At 35.9% G+C, this 25,854-nt stretch overlaps 1 protein-coding gene across 3 annotated transcripts in view; it reads right to left on the bottom strand.

The window, feature by feature from the left end:
• Nucleotides 1–5,175: 5,175 nt before the first annotated feature.
• Nucleotides 5,176–25,854, bottom strand: part of LOC131696080 (uncharacterized) — a 145,902-nt gene continuing 125,223 nt past the window's right edge. For all 3 annotated transcript variants that reach the window (XM_058984613.1, XM_058984612.1, XM_058984611.1), the window contains exons 4-5: nt 18,378–19,141; nt 5,176–6,285 (exon numbers count right to left, since the gene is read on the bottom strand). In XM_058984613.1, the coding sequence (XP_058840596.1) occupies nt 18,509–19,141 (633 nt within the window). In that variant the 3' untranslated portion in view covers nt 5,176–6,285; nt 18,378–18,508. The remainder of the gene's footprint in view (nt 6,286–18,377; nt 19,142–25,854) is intronic.

Raw genomic sequence — 25,854 nt, 5'->3', positions numbered from 1 at the left:
GAGCTTATATGAGACATCTTTTAGTAAATTTTCAATAAGATGAACTCTTCCAAAACTGATCTAAATAATCATCAAATTTGTTCTAAAAACACTTAACTTCTGTCTGTCACAGTTATTTTATAATTTATTAAGTGATCTTGTAATATAAAAATGTACAATTTATCTGCATATTTTTGATTAATTGAAATAATCTCGTGTACGTGTAACATCTATAAATAAACTTATCAATCAATTTGTAGAACCACCAAACATTATTGTCAATAAAGCCATAAAAAATCTACAATTTTTATGTTTGGTGGTTACCACAATAGATCTAAATACGGATCGCAGTGGTTCGTCTCCAACAAAAAAAAATGTTTGGTGGTTAATTAAGACTATTTTCCTTAAACGGATCGATAGAAGTCATATAATACATATCTTTCCCATGCACTTTTTTTTTCCTTTTTGAATGCCGGAAAGATGAAGGAAATTTACAACGCCCCGATTCCTACGGGTAGGGGAACATGGGGAGACTTGACCAAGCGTAAAATTCTAATTTTGGCTATGGCGTCTTCTATTCGATTCTTAAATTTTTTTCAAAAATATTTTTATACTTGTTCCGATCCCTTAAGGTAATTTTAAAAGTTTGGAATGAAAAATCCTTTCCTTACAGAAAATATTACGTGGTTAATAAATTTGCATTAAATTATGTAATTTTTATCAAACTTTGTATGGACATATCTACTCGACTACTAATTGCTATTAATGTAATAATATACCATCTTAATCCTTGTGAAAGGATTTTACATCAATTGGAACATTGGAATAGAATTTCTAGAATTTGCACAACATTGAACGCAGTAACTAATGTTGGGGAGACTTGACCAAGATTTTATGGGGAGACTTGACCAAGTGGCAATTTGCCAAAGAAAGATATAAAATTCCTGATATTTATTATGCTTTGGTATCTACTTTTAATGTTAATCACGCCATAAAAAAATCCCACCTCAAACATAACTCTTTATATTTTAGTATTAGTAAACAAAGTCATCAATAGTAGGACTCATTTTGTGACGTGTGAACATGCAATGCAAGCAGTAGGAGAACATGGGGAGACTTGACCAAGCGCAAAATTCTATTTTTGGCTATTGTGTCTTCTATTCGATTCTTAAACATTTTTCAAAAATATTTTTATACTTGTTCCGATCCCTTAAGGTAATTTTAAAAGTTTGGAATGAAAAATCGATTCCTTGCAGAAAATATTACGTGATTAATAAATTTGCGTTAAATGATGTAATTTTTTATCAAACTTTGTATGGACATATCTACTCGACTACTAATTACTATTAATGTACTAATATACAATCTTAATCTTTGTGAAGCAGTGAAATGATTTTACATAAATTGGAACATTGGAATAGTTATTACTAAGCTGACCAACTCTGTCGAAAAAATCCGTACACTATGCGAACCATCAAGCTGAGTGTGGTGAACGATTACGCTTCGTTGCCGAAAGGTGTCCGGATTTTTTCGTCAGAGTTGGTCAGCTTAGTTATTACTATAATTTGAATGACATTGAACACAATAGCTAATGTTGGGGAGACTTTAATCCTTAAAAAGAAATGCATTAAAAAAATCGAAATTCATCAAATGCAACCCTTTTATATTTTTTACTGCTACCTAAAGATCTCGACAATATGGAAAAAATAATTACAGTATTTTTATGTCATTATTTTTTGTCATGATTTTTCAAAATTCTCTTGGTCAAGTCTCCCCACGCCTTGGTCAAGTCTCCCCGCGGTGGGGAGACTTGACCAAAAAAAAACGATCTCAGAAAAACTTTTGTAACTTTTCAAAAATTAAATTAAAAATTCTGCAAAAAATCATGAAGACGCACAATGACTTTGCACATTATATCTAAATGACTTTTGAGGAATTGAAGGCTTTTTTATAGATTTATGCAGGTTTTGCTGAAAATCTGGTCAAGTCTCCCCATGTTCCCCTACGGGTTCGGGTAGAGTATTGCTCCACGGAGAAAACTAAGCTGTACAGTATTTTTAGGAAGCGTGAGCTTGCGCTAGTCCGGCCACTATTAATTGAAGTAACGAAGCATATTCTGTTCTTGCGACTTTTATTTTCAGTCGCTCGAATCAATTTTCCAAAAAAAAAACAAGAGGTTCCTCCTTCTTGCTTTATGAAAAATGAACAATTTTGAGTTAAATTGCTGTGAATAAATGGTTTTCGCAACTTTTTCAAGGCATTTTTTTTTTAAATGTTCATTTTTTATTTTCCTGTGGACCTTAGAAGACAAATAGCATTTAAAAATTTATTTTTTGTTCTCATAGAACCTTTCACGGTGTGTTTGGTAGAACAATTTTATTCGAAAAAAATCGGCATCGCCAAAACTCCAGCATGTGATAGAATGGGCTTTTCCCTTTCATTTGAAAGTAAAATTAAAATATTCTGTCGGGGGCTCCAGAACAACTTTTCATTTTAAAGTTTTTTTGTTTGAAAATTTAGGTTTTTCAATGGAACTGGTTCACATTTTTGCCCCTAGGTAGTACTCAGACATTCAAATATTACCAAAAGTGAGAATCTGATGGACAATTTTATTGTGTACAACTTTGTAGAAAACTACATTACGATCTAAAATCGCCAGAGAAAGCTATTAAATTTTTATCAAAGTTTCTAGATTCGCACGGGGCCTATTGGTTAAAAAGCTTTATTCCAAAACCGTTTTTATTTGTAAAAAATGGATTGCCTTATTTTAACAGTGTGCTCAGAGGAATCTGAATACTAGCAAAGTCCCACCTTTAAGCGTAAAAACATAATTCCAGATTCCACCGTTTTTTGCGCACCAATGATATTTTAGGAGCATGGAGATATAGAGAAGAGTAGATAAAATTTGAAAAAAATTAAGACTCTTTTGAAAAATGCAGGGTAATGCAGCAAAATGAACCAGTTTTATTTGATATATTTGTTTCTTCTTTTTTTCTTCACTCATTCTGGAGTATGCTTGATGTAATCTTGAATCAACCTTTTTGCTCGTTAGCATCTTGTGGGATATATTTGGCCTAAATTTTAACTTTATATTTGATCAAACTCGATTAGGTGTTCAGTCATTTCATTTTATTTCAATTGAGAATCCTGATTGACAGTTTCATGAAGGATAGAAAAATAATTCGATGAGATTTATGTTCAAGTTTGTTAACTTTTGGGAGTCGCTGTACATTGAACAGAAATCGCAATAGTAAATGAGAAATAAAGGTTTTGTCTATTGTACGAAGATAGCGATCTCAATATAAAAGTAGATATAGAAAGTATCACCTTTACCCGAAAGACGTATTGCTGTTAATGTCTCCAGATTCAGAGCTGAACTGGCAACTCTGTCTTCTTGATATGTTATCTTTGCTCTTATGCCATATTATGAGGGAAATCTTCAATAAACAGACTTGTATTACTTTGAGAATTTACTGAATGTATGGTCCAGCCTGATATTTTCTTGTACGTTTTCTGTTGTGATCCATGTACAACGAGTGACGACTCCGGAATTTCTTTTAAAAGGAAATTATGAAACTTGGTTTTGTTCTTTTTTCTAAGATTATGTGAAGTGTGTTAGATTTGGAAATAAAATTTGAGGACAAGCAAAAATCTGCATCTATAAATTCTGATGAAACGAATCTACCCCAAAAGATAGCAAACATGGATCCAAAACTCGAAGAGCTTTTTTCTTTTTCAATCATCTTTATTTTAATATTGATAAAGACAAACAGGATTCTCAACCCAAAATTCCAATAAAATACGTCGTTTATTACAATGACTCGAACTGTCTACTTTAGTTCATTCAAATATAAAGCTTTGAATTTAAGCCAATTGTGTTTTACCAGGCAGGATAGGATCAGGAAGAAGGGTCATTCTAGTTTACATTAGCTATCCTCTAGAGCGAGAAAAGAAATGAAAAAAGCATGATAAAATCCGTTACTACATTAATCAACATCTTGAAAAGGTATAAGATTATCGAATAAATTTGGTCGACACCTTTCCACACCTCCTTGTTCATAAAGTGTCATTTTCGCCCCAGACCCGGAGAAATCTGAAAATACATTTTTTCTGCGGAGAATGGAACTTTGTATACATTGAAATTTGTCTGAATTTACTGTTCATTTAAACCCAACATTTTTTTGTAAGTCCTTATTAATCGACTTCTTAATCTATAGGCCCCGCGCACACTTAAAAACTGATAAAATTTTAATCACTTTCTCGGGTGATTTTATATCGATTTATAGCATTCCACGAAGTTGTAGACAGTAGGATTGTTCATCAGATTCTCATTTTTAGTATTTTTTGAATGTATATAGTACCAATTAGTAGCAAAAATGCGAATTAATTTCATTAAAAAACTTAAGTTTTCAATTAAAAAACTTTAAAATAAAAAGTTGTTCTAGACCCCCCGATAGAATATTTTAATTTTACTTTCAAATGAAAGGGAAAAGACCATTCTTTCATATCCCGAAGTTTTATAGATGCCGATTTTTTCTGAATAAAGTTGTTCGACAAAGACACCGTGCTTTTAGACAAAGCGAAAGAATAGTTTTTCAGACATTGTTGAAGAAAATCCGCAAATTTTTTTTTTTTTCGTCAAACCAAAGATATGTATCGGAAAGTACTGTCTCTCTGTTGGGAGTCGCCGAGAAACAATTTTTTTCTATACAGTCCTGGAAGTGAAGGATTTAGTTACTTAGCCTCCCATTTAATTACGTTCCTAAGAAAGCGTTAGCCGCTAACTGTACAGTATGAAATCAAGCTTCCATTGGAATGTAATGGAAAATAGACATAATTTATCGCACGTAGCTCAATCGAAGGAAAAAAAGTCCATGTAATTAAAAAAAACGATTACAGTAGGTTGGAAATGTAGCACGAATGCCGGAAGCAAAACTAACCAAAATGATTTGCTGCAGAGAGAACCTGCAACAGGACATCGACTAGCATTCAGGAAGATAAAAAAATATAAATCCAGATAAGGCAACCTGCAAATCTGCAATTCAGTCAATCTTGATTCGGAACATTCGGACTGTTTTGGAAATGATTTATTGTTTAGCTTATTGTGTTATTTTATTATACATTTTAGTTGTCCTTTTTCACGATTGTTTGTCGACGTGGGAATTTCGAATAGGTTCAATAAATAACATTTTGCCCTTAAAAATTAAATACTTTATTACTGTTCAATAATTTAGTTGTATATACATTCCAGATTCTGTTTCTCTAGTTTTATTACACGGTCTCCTTTTCTTTGTAGGTTTAGCACATTTTAGCTGTCATAAGTTTCCAACAAGTACAATTAGGTTATATTAGATAAAATTTATGTTTATCTTAAATGTTGTCATTCTCAAGCTGTTTTCTCGCAAACATTGGGAATCATTTCTATATTACAGATAGAATTTCGTCTTATTTTTTTTTTATTAAAATTGTAGTAACCTTTGTTTCAAACCATCGTTTTTCTTTCTTCCAATCTTTGTTTTTTTTTGTATTCCAGACTCTTCTGTGTTACTAGTATTATTATTTTGTTTGCATGTTGTATACGTGATTTGAAAAAGCCATAGTTAGAATGGGGTTATGATAGTGCCGGCATGTTCCAGTTTCGTTCATTAGTCAATTGTTCTGGTTCTCTTTCTACACTGGATAAGGATACTGTTGGAATTTTTGAGCTACCAAGAATACATGCAAAAATATTTGTTTTTATTTTCGATTCATTTGCTCTTACTGCTAAACGTTATCTCCACTTTTAATTTTTTTTTCTGGTCTTGCTGAGATTAGATGTACACAGCGAATCAAATTTAGAGCAGCCAACCTAATCAGTCAGATTATGGAGATTATTTTTTTTTGTATTGATTTAATTTTCAGTGAGTGATTTATTTTACCGTAATGATCGCTTATTTGACATTTAATGCACAGTTCTGATGTTGGTTGTAAAACATTTAACTAGCCTCATATCGCTCAATTTTCCCTTCTTGTTGCATCTGATCGATGGGTGGTTTCACAATTTAGTAGCATTTTCTTGCAGCTTATTGTATTTATACGATTGCTCCTTCAATCTTAACAAATTCGACGCTAGTATGTAGCTTTCGTTCAGCGGCTAGAATCATGCTGGGTGAAACGAGTGCAACATAACACTTTTCCTCCAGTTGAAAAAAGCAGCTCAAGAAGCAAGCCTGTCAGTTGTGTGTGATTTGGATGATGAAAGAACGACAAAGTCATATTCCTTGAAGTAGCTGTCGGTACTGGTTTCTGGGAGGAATCTGGAATGGACTGATAAATGTGTCTGTTGGTAAATTGAGCTGGAAGGAAAATTGAATATAGACTGATACACAATAGCATTTCCAATCGAAACAAACTGTTCGCATTTATGTGCTCGTGTTGACCTAATTTTATCCGAGTTCTGTTTCACGTTACTATGTATAGATGGGCTGTGCGGTTGCTCGAAAGCACGCAGATGGAATTTGCGGTTGATTGATCCTGGTTCTAGCTGCAGTGGTGGTTTTGTATTAGTCATTAGGGAAAGATTTAAATGATGTAATAGAGCATGGAATTGCGCAGTTGCAATGACTTTATAGAAGAACACTGAAACACTGCCAAATGAAACGTGAGGTTACGTTTTAACAGATATAGGTCACAAACCTATCAGACATTGTTTAAAATTGATCATATTCAAGTCGATAGGGTGCAGAATATATGAGAAAGTAAAAAGTTTAAATGAATATCAATCGAATGTCGAGAAAGTTTTCCTAGAGATAGATCGACCGAGGTTCGACGAAATATCGACTTATCTGCACTGACAGGGAGGAGTACATCCCTAGTAGCAATTGAGGTGTTATGGTAGTTTTATAGCCACTGATAAAACTTAGATTGCACTTGTAGCGTGCTATAAAACTTCAATTGTTACTTGGGATGTATCCCCTACAGGCCCGTAGCCAGGATTTTGTTTCGGGAGGGGCTTTAAAATTATTACATAAATCAATAATTCTAATCCGATGAAATTTTGAGAAGTTCGTTAAGAAAATAATTCCAATTGTAGGACAATAGAAACTAAAATCCTAAAAGCATTTTCTTTTTCGCAAGAAAGGCAACGTATTGACGGATTATTGATGTTGAATTTGATTTACTCGTTACAACAACGGATATTCACAAATTCATATTATTTATATGCTATTCGAATATGATAATTCGCCATGGAGCTACAAATTGCAAGCTATTCTGAACTACACGTTTGCAAGTTGTAGAGGACGCTAAATCGAAAGGAGTACTCAATTCGGCTCCGCAATTTCCCAACAGCCGAGTAGTCACCCAAGTAGCACACTTTGTTGGTATGAAGTATTGTTATCTGGATGTGGAACAAAGAATGTTATTTTGAATACCTAAATAATTACCTACTGTACGACCCAAAAGGCGCACGTTGAGGTGAGATATAGAACAAGTTTTCTTTTCTATATATTCAGTTCACTAATGCTGTACTCGATTACACTTGCCCAGGATGTTTGACAAGTAGTATTATTTACAATCCAAAAGTTGTGGAATAGAACATGTTAACACGGCAATGGCAGAAAGTTTACTACAAAAACAAATTGAACACGATTTCATAGAAACATGTTCTAGCTAAGTTTATTTTCAAATGATAGTCGAATTAAAAAAAAATATCCCGCCATCGAATCCATATTGAAGATATAAACTCAAGAAAATATATTTCATATTATGCAATCAACATGGTTTCAGTGGCGGGAAAATACTAAACGAAGTGTATATTTACTGTAAATCGTGGAAATTCCCCTAAATTTCCCATGGCCTCTGAAAATAGCAGTTTTTTGTAGAAATATAAAATTTATTCCAGTAATTCAATTTTAACTACGCACCCGTGAATGCACCAAAATGTAAAAAAAAGTGATTAAATTACTATTCCTGAAACACTTAGAAAAAATTCATGCTAAAAATTCAATGTAACGAATTGAAAACAATTATAAATGCTTTGGTAGCTTTTTTCTATATTTTGAACATGGCCGGGGAGGCATCGGTACAAATGGCACTTGTTGTGTATGTATCACTGTAGAACATCGTAGGGACTTGACTCACTATTTTGTTTATTACTCAATATACAGATAATTATCACCACATCAATTGATTTCAATAGTTTTGGTAAGTCCTCGTGATACAATTTCATAATAAAAATCGGCTGGAAACGAAAAAATATGCGCGGTTGAGCGAAGCGAAATATCGAATCGAGCGATATAGTTTTCATACACAAGTATTTTTGTTACAAGAGTACTTATGTGGAACATGAGTAGTTCTTATGTTGATCAATATGTTCTTATTAGGCATTCCATGAAGCGTTTCTGATTACAGTCGTGATTCGCTGGTTGGATACTTTTTAACTGGACCGCTTTTTAGTTGAACCTCCGCTAGTTGGACCATTGTCCAACTAAAAAGCATCTGAACGTCAAAATCTCGTGTCAAATTTACTTTGACAATCAATCTGACAATATTTAGAGATGTGAACAAATGCATTTACACTGACAACATCTCCTTTGGAGAGTTTTTGACATTTATCAGTCGGTCCAACTAGCGAATCAAATTCATTAGTTGGACAAGGCTGTGGCCCAACCAGCGAATCACGACTGTAGCTGATATTTTTGTTTATCTCTTCTCGTTTATCAGTGGGACTTGTTCCAGGTCGGCGTCCGACTAAATTGACGTTTCGAGCTAACATCAAACGAATAGGCACTGAGAACTGACATACAAGTAAAGTTTTCAACTTGTGTAAGAAATTAAACTGTCGCTTTGAAATGACAACAGCAAGTAGCAACTTGTCACAGGTCGGCGCATCGATCGGCTAGCAATCGCTATACGGAACTTGTATGCAAACTTGGATTCAATGGTGACTAACGCATGCGAGCCTGTATGCGATGGTGATTTTCAACGTATTTTCATTTGAATGTTTACACAGGTTGTTCGGGAATATTTGTTCTAGCTTATATGTCTGTTCTCTGTGGAATAGGATCAACGACATTCGGTGGATATATTTTTCTGTTTGCGTAAACTAGCAAAACACGGGAAAACCAGGGGTGGCATTTGCATCTCGAAACGAAAGGTTTATTGTATGCAAGCTTGTATTAAAAAGACGATTCGAAATGGTTCCATAATGTCGCCCCAGTAGAGCGAAACAAATAGGTTGTCAAACCCCTCTGTGAAACGTCAAATACCCGGCTCGTGAAATGCCTGATTGTGATATCGCTGTAGACCGTTGTAGAAACTTGCAAGAGCGATGCACTATATTATTTTGTTTATTACTTACCATACAATTGATTACAAGTGCGGCAAATGGTATTAAAAGTTTTGCTCTATCCTTGTGAGCAATGCAATAAAAAAATAGGGCGAAAAACGAAAAATACTCGCATTTAAGCGAAACAAAGTTTCGAATCGAGCACTACAGTTTTTATAACAAGTTTTTGATTTCTAATGTAGAACATGTAGTTGTGCTTATGATGTTCAATATGTTCCTAGGCAGAAGTAAAATATTTCTGAGATCGCAGTAAAACATCGTTGGAACCTGAAAGAACGACATACTATTTTGTTTATCACTCGGCCTCCAGCAGGGATGTCAGGTAATTTTTGGTGAAATCTGGCACAGCCTATGTGAAATTCTGCGCAAATTTGTGTTAAGAAAAGCGTACAAGTTTGTTATGAAGCGAGAAGTGGCGACATTTTTTTAGTTTTTGCGAGGTAAAAGTTGATAAATGCATTATAACAGAAAACTGGAAATTTGTGCATTACACAGAAAACTGTGGAAGTTTGCTGTTTTAGAAAACTGTGCAGCATATTGAAAATCTGTACACCTGGCATCCCTAGCCTCCAGTCGACTACCAGTGCAATAAATGGCAAATAAAATAAATAAAATTGAACTGAGAAATATTAAATATTCGCATATGAAACGAAATCTCGAATCCAGCGCAACAGTTTTCAATCACAATTTACAGTTTACTTGGTTGTTCTTATGTAGTATCGTTGAACGAAATTACTTGATCCGTACGTTCTACAAGCAGTAAAATAAACCCATAAAACACTTATAAATGAAATGAAAAAATGATACCAGCGTAACTAAGTTACGCTGGTATCATTTTTTATTAGATTATTGTGGTATCACTGTGGAACATAATATTGATTTGTTTCAGATTCCTTGACAAATACCGCAGTAGAACAAATAAATGTTGTATCTTATTTGTCTCAAACAATTCGAACTTCTTAAACATAAAAACCACATATAAGCCTTCTACAAAACATCTTTCGCTAATTTTAATTTCTTCACATGTTTAAATTGCTACTTGGGCAGCAAATTTAGAAACTGATACCTCAGTAAAGTGAGATTTGTTAGCTGATTTTCGGTGAAATATTTTCCGAGTATCAGCTATGAAACGTCGCCTTTACTGAGATGTCAGCCAAAAAATTGTTTACTGAAATCTCAGCTGTTGAGATTTCGGCAAAAGAAGCTGAAACTCGGTAGAAAAAATTAAGTGTACAGACAAATATTGTTAGAATGTTCGAAGAGAGTGATGAAATTTGCACCTAAGCTTCTGAGTTAGCAGGCGATTTGTGGATGCGCAAAAACGATTCCACTTCTATTTTCTTGATTTGGCGTCTTGCAAATATGACTAGGTCTATGGCATCATGCTAACACAATTTTTTGATATATTCTATTTGAATAAAACTATTTTCATGGCTGGCTGGGAAATCAGAGCCCCAGCCAGGAAAGATTCATATTGATCAATGGGATTAAAAAACATATTTCAATTTTTTAATTGACTAAAGGAAACTGCCCAAAACTTAATCTATTGAAGAAAAAGTTATACAAATCGAAAAAATATATTACTTAACACTGATTACTACTATATTCTAATTTACGTAAAACTTGTTAAATGTATCATTGATGACACTATCAAAATAACTAGCAACTACAGCTACACGGAAAACACCGTTCATAAATTCATGAACAAAAGATCATGATATCGTGAACTGAACGATTTACAAAAATCGTGACCAAATTCCTCAAATTGTGAATAATAAACCTCGTATTCATGAAACTATTTGTGTTTCTAAAAAACTAGTTCACCCCAAGTACATACATGGCGTTACATTTGAATGTTTGGTTGGGTTACTGTTGTTGTTCCCTAGACATGTTTAGTTTTTGCTATGATGCTTGTTCATAATTTGAGAATACACAGCCGACAGTCAAACGATGTTCATGATTTCAGGGATATATTCGCGATTTTTGTGATTTCTCATCACATTAGCGTGCTTTTTTATTCATGAGTTTGCTATCGGATTTTTCTGTCAGACTGGCGGGATTTACGTTCATGATTTCAGGATCATAGTCGCGCATTTCGTAATTTCTAATCACGTTATCTTTATATTTTAGTCATGAATAGAGTGATTCATGTTCATGATCTCAGGACCTTAGTCACGATTTTTGATATTTTTATCACGAGTAAAGTGATTTTTGTTCATGATTTCAGGAACTTACCATGATTTTCGTGGTTTCTATTTACGTTTTCGTGATATTTTAGTCACGAGTAGAGATTTATGTTTATTTATGTTCTTGATTTCAGGATCTTATCGATTTTTGAAATTTTTGTCACGAATGGTGTGGTTTATGTTCACGATTTCAAGATCTTAGTCGCGATTTTCGTAATTTCTGTTCATGTTATCCTGATATTTTATTATAGAGTTTACTTTACAATTTGACAGGTGACAAGACATCACACTGAACCTCATCAAATGAATAACGTTGTTCGAGGCCCTAATAGTTTTCTTATATGTACTGCTCGTACCTATTACTGGTCGCTAGCAGCTGAACATTTCATGAAAAAGTGCATGGAACAAAAATGATTCCACGAATATTACCCCAAATTTCATTACCATTCATTTCATTACCATGTTGCATGAAATTGAAAAGGATAAGGAATTTATTTTAAATATTACAAGCACACAAAATATATCGCAAATCATGTACTATGAATCATGAGCTAGTTCACGAATCCATGAATAATATTTCATAATTTTGTGAACTATTTGACGAGCACGAATTGTCAAACGTATAGGGTAAGGTGGGGCAAATCCGACTAGAAATCATGAACCAATTCACGAACACATGAATAACATTTTATGATTTCGTGAACTATTTCACGATCACGAATGGTAAGTAGTGACTTTTATGTTAGGTATCATGAAACAGCTCACGAATACATAGGGTAGACGTGCCCTTATTAATCTCATTAGTCAGTATGTCACATTATTTAATTGATAACTCGACTTATAGTGACTGGATTGCGCTTAAATAGGTATCATCATCTTTGCTACGTACCTAAGAAGAAGTACATGTAAAAATTTTGCCTGTAAAATGTAAAATGCTCCCGTTTGAGCGAAGCGAAAAGTCGAGTACAACGTACCCTTATTCATCCTACCATTTAAGCTAATGAGTTGAATAGAGATAGCAGATACTGCTCTAACTAACGTGTTCAAATGGGTGAGATGAATAGAGGAGCTAAGATGAATTAGGAAGCAGTAACCCTACATATTTGATGATTTTGTTAACTATTTCACGAGCATGAATGGTAAGTCGTGACTATTACACTAGGATTCATGAACCAGTTCACGTATCCATGAAAAATATTTTATAATTTTGTGATTTATTTCACGGGCACGCATGGTCCGTCGTGACTATTATACTAGGAATCATGAATTAGTTCACGAATACATGAAAAAAATTGTATGATTTTGTGAACTATTTCACGAGCACGGATACAAGATCGTGACTAATATATTAGGAATTATGAATTAGTTTACAAGGATTGAAGGGATTAATGAATAAAATTCCGAGTTTCGTGAACTAGTTCACGAGAAAATATCCAGAATGTTTTGATTTTGTGAACTAATGTTCCTAAATCTATGAATAACATCATAAGTCATCCTTTGGTTTTATGAATAATATTCATAAAGTTGTGAACTAGGTCACGTACAGAAAATCGATTTGGTAGTGACATGGCTGAAACCGTGACTAAAGTTTTCAAAACAAAGACAAATATTTTGTCTACACGTTGTTGGCTACACAGTACAGAGAAAACTTGAAGAACATATACCAACATCTCCATGCTGTTCCGCATATGATCGCTGCTACAGTGATGAGAAGTTTATATAGCTCTTTCGAACAGCTACCCATCATGTGTCGCTATGGCCTATGGTGTATGCAGGCGTTTTAACGAGTAGATGTTTGTCAATTCGGGTTCAGATGCTACCCGTTAGCTTTTTTTAGGAAGGCTTAGTTCCCAATACATACATACAAACAGAATAAAACAGCGGGAAAGTGGTACAAAGCAAAAGGCGTCAATGTCGATACTGAAATACCGACGCAGCGGTGGGGAGCCAATTGATATTATCTCACTCATCATTAGTGTAAAGCGTATATATGCCATTTTACTAGTCAGCGAGTACATATCGTCATGGAACGGGTTGTAACGAGGTGTTTTTAGCGAATAGATGTTTGTCGGCTCTAATCTAGCAATCTGACGGTTGAATGTAAGGTGTAAGGTGGAAAAGAAGGGAATCTTTTGTGAGATTTGTAAGCAGCAATTTGATACGAAACCAAATACTAACAAAGGCTCGTTGGGTGTGAGTGTGTGTTATCGAGGGATCATGAACCAATTCATGAATACATGAATATTTTATGATTTCGTGAACTATTTCACGATCACGAATAGTAAGTCGTGACTATTATGTTAGGTATCATGCACCAGTTCACGAATACAAGAACAATATTTCATGATTTTATAACCTATTTCACAAGCATGAATGGATAATGTATCGTGACTAATATATTAGGAATCATGAATTAGTTCACGATCACATGATCAATATTTGATGATTTTGTGAACTATTTCACGAGCATGAATGGTAAGTCGTGACTTTTGTACTAGGTTTCATGAAGCAGTTCACGAATACATGAAAAACATTTCATAATTTTGTGAACTATTTCACGAGCATGGATATTAGATAGTGACTAATATATTAGGAATCATGAATTAGTTCACGAGGATTGAAGGGATTCATGAATAAAATTCCGAGTTTCGTGTACTAGTTCACGAGAAAATATCCAGAATGTTTTGATTTTCTGAACTAATGTTCCTAAATCTATGAACAACATTATGAGTTAACCTTTGGTTTTAAGAATAATATTCATAAAGTTGTGAACTAGTTCACGTACGGAAAATCGATTTGGTAGTGACATGGCGACAACCGTGACTGAAGTTCACAAAACAAAAACACATGTTTCTACTAATAAAAGCGTTATGCGGGCGTTACTGAAGGGAAATTGAACATAATTATAAAACACATGATTTTTGTTCATGGTCCTGTTTTCGGAACGTAAAAACGTGATTGCTCCAGAATGTATGGCACTTTATTCACGATTTTGGGAATATTTTTTTCCGGGAGCTCAATAACTTCAGCATCTCTTACTTCCGACACATGGAAGGAAATACGTAGCACTTACCTTCCCTTTCCGTAAGAGTAAGTAAGGTGTAAGGCCAACTATCTATGACGATTTCGGTTACACTTTCTAAGTCAATTCGTCACTTTGTTGAACAAATATATTGACACTAATTTGCTTAGTAGTTGGTATGTTTTATGAAGAAAAGTAATTTTCTCTATTTTTTCCACAAAACTGTTCGACTACTTGTACAAAGCTGTAGTGTCTGTTTGGTTACAGGGTCATTTTACCATAATTTAAGAAACAGTTTCAATTAGTTAAGCTGTAAGACGTGAGCGTCTTTCGAAAATGGAATCGAGTGCTTTGAGTGTACAGAATAGACAGTTCTTAGTTGAGATACTTCAACCCGCCGGTTGCCATACTGCCTCTAGACTGGTTTGCCATTTCATAAAAAATTAAAATATCGAGAAATGAAAATCTTTATTACGTCGCTTGTTATCGTTCTAAAAAATCTCAAAAAACTTGTTTGAATTTCACAGTTACACACCAAAAAATAATGAAATTTAAACGACATGTAAATGAATACGAATGTAAACATACAACGATTGAATTAAAATTTTGATTGAAAATTACGTTAAAATTGAATGGAGCATCAAACAGCATACAATTTTACACTTTCATTCGTGTAATATTACATGTCATTCATTTTACAGCAGTATTCGAGTAAAAATACTTTGAAATGTATTGGTTTTCCGTTTAAAGAAACTCTAATTTTCAATCCACGTGTAAAATTATGATAAAATTCGTTGAAGAAAGTACTATAAGTCGTGTGTATTTGTGGGGGACCTTAATTTTACATTTATATTCATGCTCCAAATATGTGCATGAAAATAAACTTAAAATTACAAAATATTTTTTTCTGTGTAGTATTATAAGTCCTATTTTACAGGATCTCGAGCGTCAAGAAAAATTCCTAGGCTTATTTTTTGATGCTCTAGTGTATGTAGTGTATCCCGTTAACTAGTTTACCCTGATTAAGTTTGTAACTTTATCGTCGGGCTGGAGCTGCCTATTTGCGTAACTCTGAGCAAATAGACAAATATTGTACATTGTATTAGGACCATTAGCACAAACTTCCGAGCTACTTATTTCAGAAGCCGCCAAGATATCGAAAATGTCAACTGGAACTCGTATTGATAGTGTGTCCTAATTTAATTTCGGCTAAACTTAATGAGAAACGTTATCTGATCAGCATAGAAAAGGGGATTCTTTAGTTCATTCAAGACCGGTTCGGCTGTGAATAGCTTTGTTCTACTTAATATGCAAAGTCGTAACTTCCGTGGGACGCTCTTTTGCGGACGAATGAATGTGATGTTGCTCATTTAGCCCGCAAGCGGCATTTCCGTTAGTAATAAAGAGGATACAATTGTTTCTAATTTCATCGGTTGCATGAATATTTTACAGATTTTTCAAGTGGGTGGATATGATTCGTGGGTGTCATGACACGACGAATTAAATATTTATCTAATCTTTTCAGCGGTGGTAACCTTTTTGCTACTAAAAATGCCACTCACTTCCCCGTGCTATACTAATTTCGGAAAGCTAGTCCACGGTCTTGGCCTAACCATCCGAACAACAGACAAAAAAGCACATCACATACAAACATTCATTACGACCGTCCAACTCTCGCTGAAAGTCAGTGTAAAGTCACATTTTCATAATTTTCCACCTGACGCAACAGGGAATTCACTCTCAGCCGTGCTGATGCGGGTGCCGTCGTGGGAAAGCGTTCGTTGTTACTGGCAGATCATTTTCCGGGTGTGATTTTTCAAATTTTTCCCTTATACGAGCTCAGTACGGACACAGGTACCGAGGTAGGTAGGTAGGTACACAATGCTTGTTTCCTATTTCGCAGAAGACTTTTGATACAACAGAAACATTCTCGCGGGGGAAATGGAACAAAGCAATGGCACTGAAGTGACGATAAAGTTCCAACATACATGTTTCGGCACGTGAACGGATTTTTGTTGATGTATTTTTTCTTGAATTCCGTTGCGTACATTTTTTGCGGGTAGAATAAGGTTGGCTTCTGAAAGAATTTCAACTCAAATGCATCATCCAATTTTCGCTCAATCGGTTACGGAATCCGCTGTTTGCATATAAGCCGTTTGTGATGGTAGAAATAAAGAGCCAGTTCTTCAAACGTGGGCTCCCCTTTGTTCGCTAGGTCGAAGGGGAATTGTGGTACAATGAACAATGGGGGGAGGGGGAGTATTAAATGAACAGTTAGCCATATCAAGTCTATATTTATTAAATTCAGAACCAACTTCACAGAAACGTGACCTGTCAAGTATTCAAAGAATATTGAAACCATTTGTTTTGATAAAAAACTATCGAAAATGAAATAAATATGATAAAAATCAAATACAGCATTCACATCTACCGCTGAAGTTAAATTCGGCATGTGGAATATAAGGCCTTTTGAAGTGAAATTTGATTTCATTCTAAAAATGGGGTTACATCATAGTAATTCAACCTATTGCAGACTTTTCACTGCAATAAATAAACATAATGACAAAACGGCTCAATTGGCGTGGTTCTTTAAAAGTAAAATATCTTAGGGGGTAAAATAGGGGTAAATAAAACGTAAATCATAACACTCCAAGTAGGACCAAGCCTCAAAATTAGTCGGAACGGTAACTTCAAGTTGCTATATCTTCATTGTTCTTCAATAGATCCGAAAAAAATTAACAACCATGAATAACCCCAAGTTTCTAGATTTGTTTAGGGAAATTCAATTTTTCCGTGTCAAGTTTTTTTTTTTTGCTCACAAGATCCCCTGTGACTATGCATTGCTCATGTCTCGCATTGTAAGACTCGCAACAACATCAACTTTGCTCGAAAAATTCAAATAAACGCTGCGCATTGCATACATATAGGACATTTTTGAAAGATACTGCAATATTCATGTATGGGGAATATCAGATATACGAGCAAAACAATTTGTTCTTTCAACAGCATGGTAATGGATATAATTTTTTGATAGTAGAAAATAACAATTAAAACCTGAAAATCGTTGATCTCGGGAAATATTTCTATGTGGGCGTGAGGTACTGGGTATTTAACACTGGCTTGGCGAAAAATACAGAAACTTTACATAATCATTCTGAATATAGACACATTTTTTAAAATTTGTATCATGTTGGGTACGACGGACACAGTAGGGTAGGGAAGGATGAACATATTTCTTACGCCAATACAAAGCAGATTGCCGTCAAAATGCATACCCGTGGGCTATTTTTTGTTATCGCTACATTGTGATCTACCGACAAAAAATAGAATTTATTAGTCGAGAAGCGTCTCACTCTGCCCTTATCGTATCTCCATCTTTACCAATGCTGCATGTTCATCTTACCCACTTCAGGTGTCCATCTTTCCCATACCACTTTTGAAATGACGATTTTGGGCCTCTTTTTCATAATCATTTTAAACATAGCACCGTTCCCCTTCACGCCAAAGTGGCAAAATAATGCTAATACTAAATTGGGGTAAACCCCTGTTTTTATGCATAGGTAAATATAACCGAACTTAAATTAAGTCATATTTTTTGTGTTTCGGATCAGAACTTCTGTACAAACCGGGACATCAGTCTCGATCAGTCGTTTACGGTACACATAAGTTGTGTGTCATTTTTTTTTGGATTTATTATCTAGCTAGCGGCTCAGTCAGCTGTTACTGACAAGGTGAATCCGAAACTCAAAAAATTATTACTTAATTAAAAAACTGCCAACGTCGAGTTATGATTAAGAATGCTATTGTGTAGTGTTTTTAATCGCTGCATAGTGAAAACTGAATATGTAGGTGTGATACATACCAGTTTTGTATTGTGACACAGCTCGTTGAAAGCTGACGGGTGAGAGACGATAAAAGTAACAATGATTGCTCCATAACAATTTCACTGCTCGGATTTTGATCTGGTTCTAGCTCACGGTGTGGGTCTGATTTTTAACCGAAGAACTTATCCTGGACGTTGAACAAATAGCTTAGACGGTAATCGTCACTTTTCAGCTTATCGTTCGGCTGATGTCGCTGCCGTTGTGATTGTGATTGTTCCGTTTGCTTGAGTAGATTGTTGCCACTATCGAAATATTCGTCGTCATCACGTTGCTCATTCACAATCCGATCCGGTAATTGTAACAATCTGTCATCTGTAGAGAATCTCAGCTCCTGTGGATGAACAGATTCTCTGTTCAAAGCATTTTCCGCATCCTGTTGTCCCAGCCGTTGCCCCAGTTGACGTTGTTCCTGTGCGAAAGTGAGCACCCCGCTGCCGTCATTGCTGGTACTAAGACCGGTACTGCTAATTGGTTTGTGTTCATTAAAGTCAGCTGTACCCTCACGGTTACGGCTGCGATTGTTTTCTCTGTTGATAATGGTAGTCTTTCGTTCCGTCGGCTCTTCCAGCTCATAGTCCTCACTGTCGAGTCGTCGTTCTGGTGAAGGTCCATAGCGACGTTGGAAGGGCAACGAGTTCAAACGAACCTGGCCGGTACGCAGTGTGCTCTCCTCTTCGGTCGGTGGGAACTCGCGGTGACTTCTCTTCCCAATCTCGCGTAGGAGGACTTTGTTCCGCTCAACCTGTAAAGAGGGAATGGCAAATAATTGCGTTGTAGTATCAACTGTAAACGATCGTCAGCGGTTAATTCATGTCGGTTGGATACAGTTGTACGTGTTACGCTATAAATCATTTGGTGTGTGCTGACTGGCCGATTGGTCCCATTAGAGTGCGATAATGCACAGTATGATAATAAGTGTGCTTCTGCAATATTAATTCCCATAAGGGAAAATTGGATTAAACCACTTTGCGCATTAAGGGTACAAAACCCAACTTAAATTAAGTCTTATTTTTTGTGTTTTGAATTCATCTCGTCAATTATTAGCACTAACTGAGTGTCTAGCTGGACGATGTATCTAAACTAGTACCCAAATTAGTACTAGTTAGACACAAATAATTCGAAATAGTTCACACGACATATGTGACGGGTCAAAGCAACTGACTTGTCCGAGTGATGTCCCGGGAAGCAAATACAGAAGTTTTTGGTACTAGCTTAGATACATCGTCTAACTAGACACCCAGTTGGTACTATTTACTGACGAGCAGAATTCGTAACACAAAAAATAAAACTTAATTTATGATAGGGTTTGTGCCCTTAATGCGCAAAGTGGTTTAATCCAATTCCCTAATGGGACTTAATATTGCATAATTCCAGGCGTTTGGCTTCCTAGCCAAAAGACAAGAGTTCGTTTTCGCTCTCTCGCCAGCATACCTGAGCTTCTTTATTTGCTTCTCGGGATATCACTCGAAACAAGTCAGGTGCTTTGACCCTTCGCATATGTCGTGTGAATTGTTTGGATTTTTTGTGTCTAACTAGCGCTAATTTGTGTACTAGTTTAAATACATCGTCTAACTAAACACCCAGTTGGTGCTAGTTAATGACGAGACAAATTCGAAACACAAAAAAAACTCAATTTAAGAGTGTTTGTTCCTGTTTCAATAAAACAGGTTGCAATTATTGTGGCAGATTCATTTATGTTAACTTACTTTCGAAGCAAGATTCGTCATTTCCACCAACAATTAAAACCAATTGAAATTGAATTCAAATTTTAAGCGGTTGGTTTTAATGAACTGTAAAACTACACAAAGAATTACCATAAGTACGAAAACAAATGTTCTGTTGTGAAATAGTACAACAAAACGACGAAAGTAATGTGTTGAATCTAATCTTTAGTCTAAGCATAATAGTATGACCACAGACTTTAAACGGAACTGTATTTGGTGTCTAACGCATAAGTTTCCGTTTATTCGATTAATTTTGCACGACAGAGTAGTGTGACACACGCGATAGTAAAGCCACTGGACCATCTGCGAATAAACACTTTCCTAAGGAAAGTTGCTAACTTCCCGTATCGAGTAGGGGAACGGTGCCAAAGACGGACACCTTAAGGTTAAATAGTAAATTCGACTCATCCATTGCTCGCAGGTAAACCGTGATTTAAGATCATGTTGCATCAATTCTAATAGTAATAACATTTCAAACAGAAATACGTTTAAAATGGTTATTAACAAGAGGCCTAAAATTGTCATTTCCAAAGTGGTATGGGAATATGGACTCCTGGGGTGGGTAAGAGGAGCATGCAACATTGGTAAAGATGGTCAGGATAAGGACAGATTGAGACGCTTCGCGACCAATAAATTTTATTTTCTGCCAATACATCACAATGTAACGAAAACAAAAAACAGCCCACGGGTATGCAATTCGACGGCATTCTGCTTTGTATTGACGTAAGAAATATGTACAACTTTCCCTACCCTACTGTGTCCGTCGTACCCAACATGATACAAATTTTCAAAAATGTGTCTATAATCAGGATGATTATGAAAAGTTTCTGTATTTTTCACCAATCAAGTATTAAATACCCAATACCTCATGCCCACTTAGAAATATTTCCCGAGATCAACGATTTTCAGGTTTTAATCGTTATTGTCTACTATCAAAAAATTATAACTATTACAATACTGTCGAAAAAACAAATTGTTTTGCTCGTATATCTGATATTTCCCATACGTGATTATTGCAGTATCTTTCAGACCTTTTAGAAATGTTACCGTATTTGCAGTTTGTGAGAAACGCAAGGTGTCCGTCTTACCCACAGTGTCCGTCATAGCCGACTTTCCCCTACCAAATATCTATGACCTCGTTTTTCTTTTATTGTCAACCCCACATGGCTGCAGGTTTTCGGATGGTGCAGTATATCATCAGTAACCAAAGCAAACAAATTGAAAATAATCCCGCAACAAACAAACAAACTTACCACTCACAGCCACTCGAGCTGCTTTTCGGAAATTTAAGAGAGTTCGCAACCCCAAGGGTTTGCACTGTTCACTCGGTGGTTTTTTTTCGGGGGATCGAACAATAGCCACAGCTCACCCGGTAGTCCATCGAATATAAATTATTGACAAATCGAATTGTGGGAATCTTGTGGCCGGGATGGTGGCAGTTGGCTGATGGACGACGGTGCGCGGTGAGAGTTATCGAAATTGAGAAAACCGGGCGTAATTCAAAATCGATAGAGATTTTAGAGTTTTCTGTGGTTCAATAGAGAAAAAGTGATTGGATTGTGGGTGGTGGTTTGATGCGTTGAAAATTGGTTTTGAATTATAGAAATTATAGAGAAGGTGTGGAACGAAAGGTTACTGTGGTTGCAGATGATAACCCTAATTATGTCTATTTTGTGTGCAGACTGTAGCTATTATGGAAAATTCAAATTGAATCCAATAGCAATTTATTATTATCCTATTGGATTGGAAGAAAATTTTAATCCAACTCGAAACCGTCATTGAGAAGATTACAGAAATATCTATCACAAGCTGTAAGCATGAATAGCCATCCGCAACATGTCACGAAGGAAACGAATGAATCCTCTGGTGGTTACCTGAACTTTAATTTACTTTCAAGATGAAACACGTGCATACGCCACAACTGAGAGCACACTTCCAGCCCATTTCATTCCACATATAGGATGAAGCACATAGGACTAAGCTAATCATCCGAGTCACGTATTTCTGCTTTCGCTCTAGGCTCAGTGGAAAGCCGTTGTGTCAATTTCCTCGTTATCTCAAGACATTCAATCAAGTTAAGGATTAAAGATATTTCCGATACGAAGTGCTATTCACATTAAACCGTTATAGAGCGCCTTTTAACATCAGTTACTTTAAGATAAAGCTTCCCGAGTAGAAGAAAACAGCCTTAGAATAATAAATTCAATTATTACATATCTAAAATTTGACTAACTCTATTAGCCATTGATAAATCTAAAAAATTGAACATTTTCAGTGAATACTTGAAAGATAATGAAAGAAAGAATTACAATTTCTAAACAACAACCACAATTTTGAAAACTTCCCATTCAGGCACTAGAGAATACAATGTCCTGTACATACATACATAAAGTGAGCCATCAAGTATTTATTAAAGAAAGCGACCGCAAAATCAATCAAGTTATCAAGTTATCGGCCGGTTATTTCCTCCTGCTCGGGTAGCCTTCATCGGCACCAGCCATCACGAACGGAACCGGATCAGTTTGTTTCATTTTCTGCCCACCCTCGGTCGACGTTTCCACGCAATTCAAATCGTACAATCTAGTAACTGCTTGGTACGATGCTTGCACAGTCATGAGTTATTGAAGCACTTGTGAAACCCCAACAACCGTTAGCAAATTGAACAACCGAGGCGAGAATATGTTTTCATTCAGTTTTCTATTGAATTCCGTACAGGTAAGAAAAATGAAGGTATATATACAATTCAACAAGCAATCTACACTTCGTTTGAAGTGGTTGGCACCGCGCCATTGCATCGACATCAATTTTGCATGTTGGTGTTTCCCTACTTTACATTAAAAATCAGTGGAGCAGCTCCCAAACCAAAATATATTAAAATAAAGAAAAAAGTTGACTGATGCTGATTAAGCTTATCTAATTATAATAGATTGAATAATACTAAGTGGGACTACACAGAACTGATCAAGATTGGGACTTTTTAAAAAATATGAGACACGTAATATTAAAATGAAGTAATGCGCCAAAAACATCGTAGACTGCAAACTTTAACATGTTTTAGTCTCTCTGACAGTACTACATATAGCTAAAAATATTTCTAAAATATCAAATTTTCCTAATCAAACTTATTTCTTTTTGTGATACATTATGTCGACTCAAATAAGTTATGTAGAACAAGCTTGCTTATGAATTATGAATTATGAATCATGCTTGAGACTACTAGTTTCTGCTATTCACTCATAGAGGATAAATGACGGCGCCAGTGGTTAAGCAGTAAGCGTGACCGCCATGTATTCCGCCTGGGTTCAATTCCAGCCGAGGGCGTTAAGATTTTTCTAAAGTGAAAAAATCTGTGGTAACGCCTTCCTTCGGAAGGGAAGTAAGGGCGTCGGTCCCCGGCCCATAACTTGATGGATGGATATCTAGTCCAGATAATGGAGTTATCTCTCTGGCGTCGGTAAAGAAGAAGTAGAATCCAGCTTCTATACTTACTAACAAATATCCTTCTCCCGTGATACTTGTGGAGCGCGCAGTAGTATATACGGCCTCTAGCAAAAGCACGTATCGGACTAACCATTCCTTTCCTTTCCTTCCGCGATCTATACTCGAGCCTGGCCGGCGCCGGTATTGATCAATAAACACTTTAGGATTACAAGGAGTTGCACATTGAAAGATGTTTCGCTACTCCCAAGCATAATTATCTACTTATTGGCATATTTACGCAGAAAATATATATAGGGGGCGCGACATGCTTGAGGTGGATGTTTTGCGTATGAATTATCAAATTGGTAGAAAATTTTCAGAAGTTGATGTAATTTTTGTATTTTTAAGGAAACTGACCATATTCGTATAAAAAACTGAAACTAATGTGGAATTTCCACTTTTCCTGCAAACGAGGGATGCGGTAGCATATTTTTGCCTTTCTCATATAAAGAAAGGCTATGCAATCACTGTAAAAATCGACTTTTTAACCGAGGCCCGGAGGGCCGAGTATCGTACACCATTCGATTCAGTTCGTCGAGATCGGCAAATGTCTGTGTGTGTATGTATGTGTGTGTATGTGTGTGTATGTGTGTGTGTCATTTAAACTCACACAATTTTCTCAGAGATGGCTGAACCGATTTTCGCAAACTTAGTTTCATCTGAAAGGTATAACGCTCCCATAAGCTGCTATTGAATTTTTAGTTGATCCGACTTCCGGTTCCGGAGTTACGGGTTGAAGAGTGCGGTCACACAGCAAATTCCCATATAAACTGGTACCACCATGATGTTAAAATAATGTAAAACATATTAAAATTGATGTAACATTACTCTAGTTTGCGGGTCTGGATCACTAATGATCAATCAAAGCAGCTTTGACCACATTGGCCACCTATGACGGTTCATGACGCCCTCGGGGAACCCGCCAAGTTCCTAAGCTAATATCACACCCATTCCACAACGAATTCTCTACCGATTTTTACGAACTTAATTTCAAATGAAAGATACAGTAATGCCATTGACTGCTGCTGAATTTCATTCGGTTCTGACTCTTGCTTCCGGAGTTACAGGGGTGTTAGTAAGGATACACTGGAATTTCCCATATAAATCGGTACAATCGTAATACCTCAGAGGCTAAAAACTATTGAAATGGTCACCAAATTACTTCTAATCGTAGATCTAGATCACTGATTGCCAATCAAACATTCTTTGAATATATTGTCCACTATCGACGATTCCGGAAGTCCGGAATTCCGGGCATATTCCACAATTAAAGTCACATCGGTTCATCGGTGATGACTGAACCGATTTTCTCAAACCAAGTCTCAAATGGAAGGCAAAATATGCAGTTGAGTATTGCGTAGCCGCCCCTTCCCCCCCCCCCCCCTCCCCACCTTGCCCTTACACCTCCCTCCTTCATCACTCCCCTCTTCTTGGATCACCCTCACGCCCAGATTTCCTTCATACACCCCGTATACCGAAATAAGATGAAGGATTTCTGACGCATCCTCCACACCCACTCTACTAAACCCCCATTCCCTACACGTTCAAACGCATTCCACCAACCTTTGCAAATAATAATCACATGAATATAACATTGAACTCATGCTTATTAAGCTAATTAAATATTATTCTTTTGCCTTTCTCATATAGAAAGGTTATGCAATTGCTCCAAAAACCGACTTTCTAACCGAGGCCCGGAGGGCCGAGTCTCATATAACATTCGACTCAGTTCGCCGAGATCGCAAAATATCTGTGTGTATGTATGTGTGTATGTATGTATGTGTATGTGTGTATGTATGTGTGTGTATGTGCGGATTTGTTAACAAAATGTCCCCATCGGTTACTCGGAGATGGCTGAACCGATTTTTACAAACTAAGATTCAAATGAAAGGTATAATATTCCCATAGGTTGCTATTGAATTTCATTTTCAACCGACATCTTGTTCCGAATTACGAGTTGAAGAGTATGGTTACAAAACAAAATTTGTTGATTTTTCCAAATCGGTTTCTCGGAATTTTCTGAACCGATTTTGACAAACTTAATTTTAAATGAAAGGTCCATCAGCTGCTGTTGAATTTTGTGTGGATCCGAGTTCTGGTTCCTGAATTACAGGGTGATACGTACGATCACGCAGCAAATCCCGATTCTAACGAATTCTGCGATGAATGTAAAAAGGTGATTTTTTTCCAAAATGTAAACACAACTGTTGAATTTGTAGATCTAGGTCCCCAACAGTCATTCAAAGTCTCT

The sequence above is a fragment of the Topomyia yanbarensis genome, unplaced genomic scaffold (assembly GCF_030247195.1).
Source record: "Topomyia yanbarensis strain Yona2022 unplaced genomic scaffold, ASM3024719v1 HiC_scaffold_7, whole genome shotgun sequence".
NCBI lineage: Eukaryota > Metazoa > Arthropoda > Insecta > Diptera > Culicidae > Topomyia > Topomyia yanbarensis.
Note: the sequence above shows the minus strand (reverse complement) of the source record. Positions and strands in the feature narration are given on the sequence as shown.